Source organism: Schistosoma haematobium, chromosome 2 (genome assembly GCF_000699445.3).
Source record: "Schistosoma haematobium chromosome 2, whole genome shotgun sequence".
Lineage (NCBI taxonomy): Eukaryota > Metazoa > Platyhelminthes > Trematoda > Strigeidida > Schistosomatidae > Schistosoma > Schistosoma haematobium.
In genome coordinates this window covers 27573532-27587835 of record NC_067197.1, presented here as the reverse complement: position 1 = coordinate 27587835, position 14304 = coordinate 27573532, and the positions used below count along the sequence as shown (strand labels likewise).

Below are 14304 nucleotides of genomic sequence, written 5' to 3'. Positions count from 1 at the left end.
GTCCACAGAAAACCCTGAAATTAAGCTTCCGACTAGTAGATAGCCTTCATGTATTTTTAATGTTGTATTGGTCAAGGCAACTATCCTTGTACTTCTTAGTTTTCAATAGTTTTTCCAACCAGTTGATATCAGTCTCACGATAGAATCAACTCCAAATCAATCATTAGCATTCTATTGACTAATTTTATAATTTAACAATTATAGTATCAATAGTGTTTTTTAATTTTATAGTGTATAAGCCTTTTTATTCTCAATATCTACCAACTTGTCAAATTCATATAGATATATACACCCAATATATGTTTCTTAGTACATTATAGTGCTTCTTTTTTCAACATATCACATGAATTGCTCTCAGTGAAAGTACTTCGATCCTATTGACTCCTAATTTATTACTATTATTATATTTATTATTATTACTATCATCTGAAGAGATGGCATGCATAAGTTATATATATATATATATATATATATATATATATATATATATATATATATATATATACCGAATGTTGTATTATCTTTGTTCATTTTCATATTTGTATTGACTAAGGGAAGGGGGCGTGAATTTATCTAGAGTACTTCATTTTATTTGTTTTATTTCTAGATTAACAATGACACTATGTATATATGATTAATGTTGTTACAAGTTGGCGTTCATTTATTGATTTAGGTGAAGAAGTAGTCTTATAGAAAAATAATTCTTAGAATAACAACTCATTACAATAAGTATTTTATTATCTGCTACTTATACTTACTTCGATCGAGATAAAGTACAATTGATATTATCTCAATGATGCGTTAAATAATGATCATAGACAACCAACTTACTTAGACCCCAGTTATTAGAAAATAAACACTTAAATTTTGTCGGTTTAAGGGTTGTGGAGATTGTTAAGTTTTTGGTTGAAATCATGAACCGATTGATGTTAGACCATCCGCGAGCGGGATCGTGGATGGGCACTGCTGAGGAGTCCCACAATAGGACGAAACGGCCGTCCAGTGCTTCCAGGTTTTCAACCATGGTCTAGCATCAATCGGTTCATCATCTCAATCAAAAACTAAAATTTTAATTAGATGATTTGATTGACTCATTAGACATGATTTAATTAGGTGAATCAATTATTTTACTTAGAGCTTTTTCAATTTTCTTAAAAGTTAGACAAATTGAAGGGGAAAAATAGCACAATATATGCCTTTCCACAGATTGTTATAATCTTTAATTGTAATTTGACGAAATAGGAGAGGGAACATGTTATTATGACGAGTTTTAGCAACGATAAAAGTTAAATTAATACCGTAATAGTTAGATTATAGCTAGTGATACAGACAGTTTTCTTTTTTAACAGTATTTGACTATTCGCAACATTAGTGACATCTTCAGAATTATTAGATCCATACTTTTGATGTACAAAAATGAGAGATTTTTTTGTTTTGTTTTAAAATCGTCTTATATTTTCTCATGCAGGAAAAATGAATTCCTAATATTAATCCATTGTACTATGCTTCAGACTTGTCACTTGGTAGTTTCTGTTAAAATCAATGAATATCGCAAAAATCCAAGCAGTTTTTTTTAAAGACTATTGGTTGGTTTTGTCTTGAAAGTTTTTCATTGTTTAGTTATTGAATTTTTGTCAGTGTCGAATTCTTGTTCTACTAAGTTACAGATCATATTCCGTTAAAATTCTTTGATAAGACATAATTAGTTTTTTAAAGACATATTTTTGAAATGTGGATTTTCAGTTGAATCGTATGTGGACTAGATGCGGAAGTTTCAAATGTCTCTAAATCAGTCAAGACATGAATTAGGCTAAGGATGATTTAATTCTCTTTGATAGAAATTTACTTAAACGATTAAATCATCAACTTTTACATTAGCTTTTAGTAAATGATATTCACAAATATTTCATTTCTTAAAATAGGCTAGCTTTTCTTTTTCTCGCAATAATACACTAATCTTCTGTAAAATATTCAGACTAGTGAAATAACATCTATCTAGCTGTATCTATTACTTAAACTGCTTTTTACCATGTAATCGTCAGTTTAAATAAAGTCACCTTTTTGAATATCTTACTATATTCCATTAAAAATATATCGTTGATTAAAGAAAGGTAAGTTTCCAAGATGACTAAATGTCACTATACAAATCTGTAAATTTTCTTAATATTGGTTCGATCGTTATACTCAAGTATACAGTTACTTAAATTAATTCAGAAATCGTACACAGTAAAAAATGTGGCTTAAAACGTCACATGTTTCCACAGTTATATACAACTTTAATTTCTTTCTAAATTTCATATCAATTTTCTGCCTATTTTTTATTTTATTTCATTTTGAAATCTTACTTTCTTTTGTTAACACTGTTTGATCTCTGTATATTGTTAATAAGTGTTCTGTATTGTTTTTTTAAACCGATTTACATTGTTATGCTCAATTACTTACTACATTGTTATATGCCAATCTATGACTTTTATGATTGTTTTTACGTAATGAGAAAAAACAATTTGCATAAAACATGGAACTAAATGCTTAGTTACAGAAAAAAGACTCAAAACTCCTCTAATCATCAGTTTTTTTCATTGAAATGATGAGTCGGTGAACGTTAGACTACCATTTAAAACTTGGGATCGCTGGACTCTCGTTTCATCCTAGTATGGAACTTTCCAGCAGTGCGCATCTACGATAGTGTTAGTAGGACTGGAATTAAAGACCTTCGGTCTCGTGTGCGAACGCTTAACCTCTAGACCACTGAGCCGACATCTAACGGCGTTAATGTCTACCAATCTGCGATGTTTCACACTCAACACAGTCGAACTCCGCTAGTCGTGATTTCTCATTAGAACTTAGAGAAGTCCTTGAAACTAGTCACCAGTGAGCACATAATAATTTTCAGTTTTGGTTTGTAGAGATTATTGAATTTCATTAGAATCATGAATTGATCAATCTCAGACCACGATTGTTTTCATATTGTATTTTTGTTTATTTATGGTTGAAATACACAATATTTCATTTCATTTATTATTTGAAAACTAGTTGATTTTGTATACCTAGTGAATTCATGACAATTCATACACTATGTAGTTTTCTATCAAAATATGTAATATGGATTTCAGTTACATAATTTTATTCCGATCATTAATCTCACAATCTTATTCAACGGATAAACTTATTCAAGTTAGTACTGTATATTAGTCATTTTAAAATTAGTGATTTTCTGTTTATTAAGCACTATGTGTTCATTTTAATATTGAAATTTGAACATTATAGCAACCATTGCGTTGTCGTCATTGTCCAGATTGTAATCGCTGTGTATTGAAGTTTGATCATCATTGTCCATGGGTTGGGAATTGTATTGGGGAACGAAATCATTCTGCGTTTGTTGTATTTTTATTCTGTCAAACTATTTCAATTTGGTGGTGTTTATATTATTGTTGGTAAGTTATTTAGAATTAATATTGTTATTACATGTATTGGTTGTTTGAATTTTCTCATTGATGTTTTGAACCGAGATCGATCAGTCTCTTTCTTGGCATATGTACTTCGTGTGCGAATCGCCTTGAGATCACCATTAAATCCCAAGCATTATAAACAGAGATGGATAGTGCCTAGCAGTGGAATCCAGGACTCACGTTTCGTCTTATTTTGGGCTCGTCAGCTGGATTTACCTGCATCCCAGAGTTGGTATCCGTTCCGGGGCCCAGCAACTAAGTGGATAACACAGTGGGGTTTAGAACGAACGGCACTGAGTTCAATTCCTGAAGTAGACATGAACTCGGATGCAGGTAAATCCAGATGACGAGTCTCAAATAAGACGAAACTTGTGTCTTGGATTCCACTGCCAGCCACCATCCACCTGTGCTTATTATTATTGTCATTGTATATTCTCTGATGATCTTGACCTTGATGATTACTCTGAAGAAGTCTGGACAAGTTTGATGGATGGAGCTTTGGAATTATTTAAATTTCAGTTACTGAAATTATTTGAAATATAATTTTCAGAAGTAATGTCTTTTCTATACTCTGTGCCTAATTTCTGTTAATCTGTCCGTTCAACTATTGACAAGTATTTGTATAAATTACTTTGCGATCGAATTAAATTATGAAAGATAATACTCAACTTATAAAATCACAGGATTTTCAATCTACGATGTTTGAATTGAAATGTTTATCCTAAATCTCTATTAATCAATTATTCCGATAAATCTGTTCGTCATAGAGAATGTCACATCTAGAAAATTTGTTAGAAATCGTGTGCATAAAGTCACTATGAATTTAGTTACTGCGTTAGCAACATTGATGATGTGTTATCCGTTATCACACTGGAGGAAAGAGGATTAAATGTAAATGAATCCCCTAAACACCGAGAACAGTGTTTTTATCAATCGTCAAAACAGCGGTAGATCAGAAAGTTTGGAAAAATTACTGAAACATTCACAAACCGCAAAGTTCAACAGACTGGAGAGGAATCTAACACATTGATCGTTAATTTATCAGATAGAAATCTATGTACTCACGAAATGTCTTTGCTTAAAAAGTTTTATTTTCATTATAAATAGACCACAATTATCACCGCTCAATGTTATACCTTCATTTAAACTGATATTACATTGCATTTCTAATGAAACAGCGAATGACTTGAGGAATTAAATTACGGCCACTGATTTACATCAAAACCACACATTTCTAATCTAACCAAAGATGAATTATATGCAATAAAACAGTTAAGAAGTGATAAGACAGGAACACGACTGTCATTATGAACAGATCAGTCTATGAGAACAGGACCAGAGAACATCTAGATGTCTTGTGTCAATTAATTAAAGAAACGAAATGATGAACTATTCTTAATAAACCTAACGCTGAAGCAAGCAAAATTGAACAGTCGATTAAAATAAAACTAGGACCGTCATTGTGGTTCACATTATACCCAGAAGTTATAACCATTGTAGATTTTGTGGACTATGAAAGATCACAAGAATAGTACTCTGCCAAGACCAGTAGCTTATTTAACAAATTCACCTACATACAAACCAGCGAAATACTGAGCTATGATATTTAAATCATATGAAAATTTGAATAATCGTGGAGTTAAATATTACTGAATTCGAGAATAATATTGATACCATCCACATGGTGAAGGATGAATTGATGGCAAGTTTTGATATTTCTTCCTTATTTATTAATGTACTTATCAATGGGTCATTGGACGCTATTTGTGGTTGTTTGGAATATGACACATTCGAATCTACAATACCCATCAGATCTTTCTGAGCTTATTAACTGTTTGTGATTGTGTTTACGATTCACCTTATTCTTATTTCGAGATTTTCGCAAACAGAAAGGTGTGGCAACGGGTTTTCCACTTTCTCCGATTGTGGTGTACTTATTCATGCATTCCTTAGAAACCAATATGATCAAAAAGTTTGTAAATCCACTCAAAGTTTGGTTACTGTATGCAGATGAAATTTTTGTCATCATTACACGAAATAGTTTGGGGGAAATATTTGAAAATATGAGCACCATATGGAATAACATTAAGCTAACCAAGAACGAAAGTCGAAGTGGTTAAAAATTTACTGGACATGAGTTTTAATCTCATTACAGAAAAAAATGACCAGCCGATTGAATTGAATGTAACATTGTCTACACTTAAGGCAAATAATTACCCTAAAGAATTTTTAAGGAAAGTTGTTAAAAATGAAAGAAAAACTAAATTAGAGTGCATACTTAAATGATAGAAGTACATCTTGATCATCCCACACTGTGAAGAAACATGGGAGGATATTAAACAAGCATAATACGAAAGTATTTTCGAGCCAGTGATACCATAAGATTGGCGTTAGTGGAATTTGGGTCTAGGTTTCAAAGGAAGGACAACAGAATGTTGTCTATGACATTAATTGTCATAATTGTAATGTAATGTAAGAGAAACATCTACACAAACTGTGTTTGAAACATGTTCCCAAATCCTTAGTTGATCTAAAGTAATTGGAGAATAGGTCTGCAATAGCGTTACGTGGGTTGGAAACAGGACACAAGATCAACTCCGAAGGGATTACAATACTTCAGAAAGAGTTTGGCATGCATGGAGAAAGACTGACTGCAGAAGCACTATATGTGTGAGGTAGTAAGAACAGTCTGAACAGGAATGATGGTATTGAACTAACCACCCCTTGACAAATGATCATGAACGCGTAATTGAATTCTATCTCTACCTAACCTGTTTATTTTACATTCACCGTTGTTCTGATAGAAATTAATTTGAATATTTTATCACTACAATTATGTATTTGGTTTTCATTTTACATGCACATTGACGTTTCGAAAACGTTTTCAATTTGTACTTTTATTCTTCTGATAAACACAAAGCAAATAACACCTTATGTATATATCACCTATTCATTTATTTTCACATTGTGAACTTTTCACATGATTCACATATAACTGACTCATGTTTATCCTACTTACTGAAGTAAAAAGCTAAATATTCTTTGATGATTTTGATTCTGATTATTACCCTGAAGAAATCCAGTTAGGTTCGTTGGACGAAACGTTGGAGTTATTTAAATTTAAATCTCTGAGATTATTTCAAATATTAATGCAGATTATTATTATTATTATTATTATTATTATTATTATTATTATTACTATTATCGTAGTAGGAATATTTGTAATTAATAATCTTTTATCTTTCCCCTTTATTCTAAACGGAAACCTTATCTGCATCTTTAGAATCGATGTATTTATTTTTCATTGGGATTTAATCCCATAAACTGCTGGTTTGTTTCAACAAATTATTTTATGAATTGTTGTATACAAAAAATTACATAAAGTCGATCATTTGAATGCGTACATATTATTACCATTAATTATTACTATTATTTGTAACTTAGTATATTCAGTGAATTAGACTATTTGATCTGTATGGTTGTTGAAATAACTCCCGTATTTCTTTTCACTAGTGGGAAATTAAATTGCTTAGGACAAACACTGAATGATTTATCTGCTTATACGATTCACTCTCTCTATGCCTGGTAATTCAACCAGCACTATTCTACCAGGCTTAAACACAGCTCAAATCAAGAGCACACGATTTGTCTGACTAGTACGTATATTAGCCAACAGTTATTAATTGACACCGAAGTAAGTTTTAAGGGTAGGGAAATATATATAACACATCAAATACCTGTTAGAGGACTACCTACCTGTCTGTCTCACAACAGTTGTGAAGAATATAATGGTGATTTAAAACGAAATGTTTAAATGATAGGTTTGAATACTTCAATCGGACTTAACGCTCCTATCGATTAAGTATCTTGGGTGATAGAATATACATAGTATTTACAAGATGTTCACTGTAAGATGTAAATCTTATTCAGTCAAAAAGTTTTCATAAAATTCTATCATAGTTACTAGTTTTTTTTAACAATTCAAATCATAGCAGTTAATTATAATCAATGGAGGTGTAAATATGTTTTCAAATAATATTACTTACTAGTGATTGCGTACATACCATTTGTTTCGATGACCACTCGTTATTCTGTTATGAAATTTCCAACTTGAAAACTGGTTCATTTTAATATTTCTCCTTTGTTGTATCAAATAAGTTCATGTTTTGGAAGCTATTTAATCTATTTACTGTGGGCATATTCAATATATGAAAAAAACAATCCGTGTTGTATACACTTTCATCTATGTCATTTTCTAAATTCAATATATGTATGCCCATTTCAGGTATTCATTGGTTGAAGCATCAAAATGGAATATTTGGTTCAAGAACAACAGTATGTTCTTATTTTTTATAATAATGCTTATTATTTGTGGAGTACCGGTTACTGTAATACTTGGATTTCATATCTATTTAGCTTTAGTCAATAAAACAACATGGGAAACAGTAGCGCATGATCGTATTACTTATTTACAAAGTTTAAAATCTGATGAAAATCCTTTCAACCAAGTAAGATATTATTTCAAGTTACGTACCATTTTATGTTTTGTTGTAGAGATATTTATGATATTATGTGTCATAATTACTTTGACGAAAAGTTGACATGAATTTTAGAGTTTCGAATTGTTTATCAAGAATAGTTGTATAAGTTGTGTTACTCACATATTTTACGTATGGTTGATGAATGGAGTATTAAGTTAATCCCTTTTGGATTTGAACTATCAAACCCCAAGTTTTTGATTTACTGGTATGCCAGTTGAGTTATGGCGATGAAGTTTTGTAAAGTTTTCACCTCGCTCACCATGTAGCATGTAGTTGTCTTTTGTACCAAATATTTTTTCCATTATTCATACTACCCGTTTAGCGTTAATCCCAAGTGTCTTACGAATTGGCTACAACTCGATAAATAAATGTCAACTGTTTGTTTAATTAACATTGGATAATCGAAATAGGTTTTACTTGAAGGATTATATTTCAAAGAAAAATCGTATTTGGATTCTATTCCACCTAAGGGTGTCTAGTATCTGGTAATATGTTTTCCCCGGTTTACTGTATTTTCTAATGTAATACCATAGCTTCTGTGGCGATAGGCAGATAAGTACGGTAACCTAAACTGAACTAGTATAATTCTAAAGAAACCGAATTACGTAGCATAGAAATTTAGGATTTATATATATATATACAGAGAATGAATAACTTATGCATTACTGTGACTGATTCCTACCGATACTAGCTGAAGGTTTTCGTTCATAAATTAAAGTTATCTTGTGGATCACAGACTGGAAGTTTGCATCTTTTGACACTTTTTAAACCAATGGTCGATGACTTCCTAGATTGGTCTAGCCACGTTTTGAATTCTTACAATATAGTCCTTTATTGGTTATCCTTTGACGTTTAGAGGGTAGATAGTAGCCCGGCAAATCCAACACATATCCCAACCACTTCAGTATATCAATATTAAAAGTTTATTCAACCAGTTTACCATATCTACTTACTGTCATACACTTAAACCGAACATTACTCACTTGGTTGTTCTGTAATAAATGGGCAGTGTTCCGAAGACATCTATGATCATAAACTGTCTACTCATATCATTGAACTCTATAAAGTATGCTTCAAAACTATAGATTATTATTAAAAGAAAACTATTTTGTGGTATATTCTCCCTTTGATAACCTAAAAGACAACTTGCTTTCATCTTGTTTAGCCCAGGTTTACAGAAGTCAACTGAGCTGTTTTTTATTTGTGCCGATACTCTATGACCCATCAATCCAACATTTTTGTTGTATACGATAAGTATTGATGTATTCATTCAGCAATCGGTTGAATTTGATAATAATTGTTAATTTCATACTTTGTCAACTACTCTGATTGTTCAATATTTACTTCATATAATATTGATTTGAAATCATCTCAATATAAAATATACAACTCTAGTGTTTATTTTGATGCTGATCAATAATCATTTTTATAAATATATAAATTGTAATGATAAACTGGAATATATTCATTATTATTATTATTTCTTCTATTGAATGTTTATTCCTTCAGGGTTTCTTATGGAATTGTTATGCTTTTTGTTGTTCTCGTCATCCATACGGTTGGGATCGTATTTATGCTAATTCTGCTGGACGATGTACAGCAACTAATACCAATACGAATACTGCCAGTTCAATCAATTTAAATGAATCAAATAATAATAATAATAATAATAATGTGCTTGTAAATGTCCCGACTAATACAGTCATGACTGTGTGAATCGAATTACTGAAATTTTTTTTTATATTCATGTACTTGTATACTGGCGTTCGCATAATTAACTGCTGTGTTTATTTTTTTAAAGAAAATCTTCTGAACACATATATCTATGTATTATTTAAGAATCTCAACTATACTATTTTTTCTTTTACTTGTTATACGCTGTTTTCTCATCCAATAAATATATCACTTATACTTTTTATATAATTAGTGACTGTTGCCTACAGTACTAATTTTCTCCTCTCACCGGTGTGTTTATATAATTCTACATTATTCACTTTGACCTATAAATTTGCTTTTTGTTTTGTTATAAAATTTTTCTTGTTCTATTTTTCTTCGTTTTTTTTCTTTTATTCTGTTTATCGGGAAATTTTTCTGTTTTGATTTAAAATGCTTTTTAAATAAAGCATTAACATTGAGTTGATATCAGTCAGTGTTGTGTTCCTATGTTTGTTTCTATGTATAGCTGTTTCTCTTGTTAACTGTTTAATGTTTGCACACAAGAAATAATATATATCTTTTGAAAAAAATAACCAAATTTCTTTTTCTTGAGTTAACTTCATTACTAATGAATGCAACATAAATGCTCATTTTTGAATATTAAAGAGTTTAGGTACATATAGAATCAACTTTATAAGTTATATGTATATAGTTTAAAAATGAAACAACTTGGTGTCTTCTGTCAAGTTGAAAATCTCAAACTCTTTTTTGGAGATTGTAAAATTATAGATCGATATGTAATGTGCATACAGAGGTGTGGTATAATTATCAATTTACTCACACGTTCATGGTAATTTCATTTATTATAATTCGATTTCATAATTTTGTGTTGAGTGAAAGGAAAGATTATGTCATTGTCATTCCGTAACTGGTTTATAATGACTGTTTTATAAAAATATTTTAGTTTGAACCACTAACTGATATTAGCTAAAAACCATTGAAAACTAGGAATTAATGGACAACTGTGTCGTACTAGTATACGTATTCTTCAACAGTGCGCCTCCACACCGCGAAACCTGAAGTTCCTGGGTTCGATCCCCAACGGGTCGTGGACTTACACTTCTGAGGAGTCCCACACTAAGACGAAACAGCCATCCAGTGTTTGTTTGTTTTCGTTGGTTGCTTAACTAAAATTAGTCCGTGATTTAAACAATAAGATCTAATAATTTCCACAATCTCTGTATATGATTAGGGTCTTTTGCAGTACCAATAGATGATGAGCACTCGAATTCGTTAAGGGTGGATTGATTTACTAAACATTTTGAAAATTACGCCCTGATGATTGTTCCCGAGTAAATATCTAATGAAATTATGCTATTTGTGCAACTCAATACTCCAAGTTTTATATGATTATTAAAAAATACTGACTGTTTATCATAATCAAAACAAAACAACCCGCATATATTTATATTCATTACAAGAATTTCATGGTAATTAATTACAATGAAAATAAAACGACAAAATCAATAATAACTTCAGCTTTGTTAAACTTATCAACATAATGTTATGTAATCGTGAGGATAGTCAGAACAGTCTTGTCTACCATTCCAGTTTACAACGAAGAAATATGAGAAATTTAAATATACTGGTAAACTACTCTCTACTTGTTCTTTGATAAACTACTTCTGTTATTTGACGGATTTCTTCAAATGAATTAGAAGCAACAAAAGTCGGTTGGAACTTGCTTGGAAGTCGTAAAGGACAGAAATTATGCGACATCATTAGGGTGAAAGCATTAAAAGTAAAAAGGATTATCAAACAAATTCGACTGCTTCATGTTAGGACAAACCCGTCTAAGAAAAATGCAACTTCCAGTCATATACTAAATATCTGGTTCTGTTACAACTCATTGAACTAAATTAGCGAAACACTTTCTATCCCAAATCTTATAGACTGTAACAGAACATCGGGTAGAAGTTATTCGTGCTAACTAAACGTCTACTTAGTCACTGAAGCGGCCCACATGTAGTCCATTATAGTACTATATTTCCTGTTCCACCATTTTGTGTTACGACCTTATGTCCGGCTTTTATCACGTGGTTTATCCACCAATCAAAATACGACTTATAAAATCTTCGTACTGTGCCAAAACCAATGACGTTCGACCGGTATGGGCAGTCTGGCGTCCTTATTGGTCCTATGTCCGCCTAGCCCGTTCACTTGAGTCCAGAACACTAAATACCAGCTTCCAGTGTGCGAATCACATATTTCAAACATACTGTGTTTATATATCAAACAAACAGACCGCAACGCACCATAAATTAGGAAATAATATTTGTACACAATCAAGCCAAAAAGTGGCTGTGAACGTGGGAGGCAGTAGTTAATAAACTGAGCATAATTTAGGGACAGTAAATCATATAACAATAAATTATAGGTCAGAATGAAGCTTATAATAAGGGGAATATAAATATACATAATATAATTACTGAGTAATTATACAATAAGAATATTTATAGAATATTAGTCCATTAATAGTCCTCGGAAGTTACTTCTTATTTAATCTTCATTAGGATATAACATTTTGCTCTAATAGAAATGATAAAGTCATCGTCCAACTAGATCTGATACCAGTGATTAATATGTTAGCTTGTTTGATAAGTTCGAAATCAGGTAAGTTCCACTAAAAAACCAAGTTGCCAAAAGTCAGCCGATTTTTTATTCGTTGCATCTTATTGTACGAAGTTTACTTGCCTACTAAATAAAACTGCCATAGAAAACTACTGATTTCGCATTTGAGTTGTGTGAATGATCTAAATTGGTTTGCTCATGATATGTGTACATTCAGAAATACCAATATTATTTTATGTTCTTATTAATATGCATTTTACAAAAAACTGACGTATATTCGATTGATTGCTAAGGTAAAGTATATAGAGACTTCTTTGAAGGGATTGGTTTATCATCTCAGACGTACGGTTTTTATCATGAGTAAAGTTTCACAGTTAAGTTCATTTCTAAAATCTGCAGCCAAACAGTTTGTAGTGTAGGTTACTTTGTTAAGCCCATATAACTTATTCTAGCTTCTGGATAGGCCAATTTATCCATTATTCTTGAGCTACATTTTGACCTTGTTAATTATTTTCTTATCAATCTTGACTGTTTTTATATGAGCTTATGTGAGTGAACTTATCTTACTCATCACATGTCTGTAAATTATTTTTATCTTGCTATAAATATCGATTAACTCTTGATTAAATGGAGTTGGCTCACACACGTCCTTTCGCTTCTCTCTTTTCTCTTCTCTCCGTCTCCCTGATTGTCTGTTCAGATCAAAGATTGTGTGGAATATACGCATTCAAATTTTATTCTCGTATTTGAATTATTTAATTCTGTTATACATTAACGCGATTTAAGTCGATAATTTTATGCGAGGATATCCAGGATGCATATTTTGACAACAATCAATCATACGATCCACTCAGATCGCGGGCCATTAAAGTGGTGAATCCGCCGCCAACATCGTCCGATCTAACTGACGTGTAAATATAAGGCCACAAAAAGTTCTCAACAAACATTTTAGGTACATTCATTTTGTCTAGATAAATATATAATGTAACTCATTTACTATTCTGATCTACAGTAAATGCTTGAGCTAGTGACATTACCTGGCTGCTCAAATCAAAGGTTCAATCACAGGAAGTTGACTGCATTATCAACTTGGATATCGGACTGCAATAAGTAATTCATGTATATAATTTATTTTCTACACAATTCATCTACTACAAGTGAAATGTTAAATGTAGTCTGACCATTTTAATTTGTGCATAATGGAGTATTCAAATTAAAATTGCTTTATATCCTACTTTGTTAATCATCTAGCAGATAATGTGGCTAATTCTTCTTCTTAGTCAAACTTATTTCTTTTCTCCATGTGGTAAGGAATCTATGACTATTGCTGTATCGACATTTCGAACTACTGACTGTTTATTTAATGCCTGAAATTCCATTATTCAATATTATTGATCAGTTTGAAATATATGCAATACAAAGGTCTTTATATACACTAAGTGTATCCTTCTTGGATGAACTGTACACATAAGTTCGTAGAAAGGTATGTGTTTTCCAATTCGACTTATTGAAAAATTAAGTTTTAATGAGCATCAATTCATTTGACAATTTGTTTGCAATCTTTATTTTGCCTAAATTGTATCTATGAGAAGTATTTGTCTGGAAAATTGCGAACAAAAAAATATACTACTGAAATGCATCACCATAACACAAAGCTCGTTTGTATTTAAAAAAAACAATCATTTAATATGAGATTATTCTTCTGTTTAGGTCAACTAAAATTGTTTCAGTGAATCAGTCAGCTTACTAAAATATTAATCAGGACTTTTTCACAATCCCTAAATCTCAAATGATGAATACATTTTAAAAGACAGAAATCACTGGACTAACTAACAGCAAATTAAACTATACTTTATGTATATAATATCTTTCATAAAAATACTGTAACTTAATTAAATGTATATGATAATTAGCGATTAATTTAGGATGAAAATTCATGTATTGAGATAAACCAATGAGTTTATTTCTCTTCACTTCACTTCTACATCATCTCTAAGGTGACCTACTTGAATATCTGGGCTACCTGT

The 14304-nt window shown here is 31.1% G+C and overlaps 1 protein-coding gene across 3 annotated transcripts in view; it reads left to right on the top strand.

Moving 5' to 3' along the window:
• The window catches only part of ZDHHC12B (Palmitoyltransferase ZDHHC12-B), a 31175-nt gene extending 20938 nt beyond the window's left edge, over positions 1 to 10237 (top strand). The window contains exons 13-16 of one of the 3 annotated variants that reach the window (XM_051214782.1): positions 3268 to 5151; positions 7735 to 7784; positions 7866 to 7957; positions 9500 to 10237. Coding sequence is in view for 1 of the 3 variants with exons in the window: in XM_051214784.1 (XP_051067966.1) it covers positions 3268 to 3434; positions 7735 to 8050 (483 nt within the window). In the remaining 2 variants the exon portion in view is untranslated. Of the gene's footprint in view, positions 1 to 3267; positions 5152 to 7734 lie in introns of all 3 variants that reach the window. The other 2 variants (XM_051214783.1, XM_051214784.1) reach the window with 2 other exon arrangements.
• The last annotated feature ends 4067 nt before the right edge of the window (positions 10238 to 14304 follow it).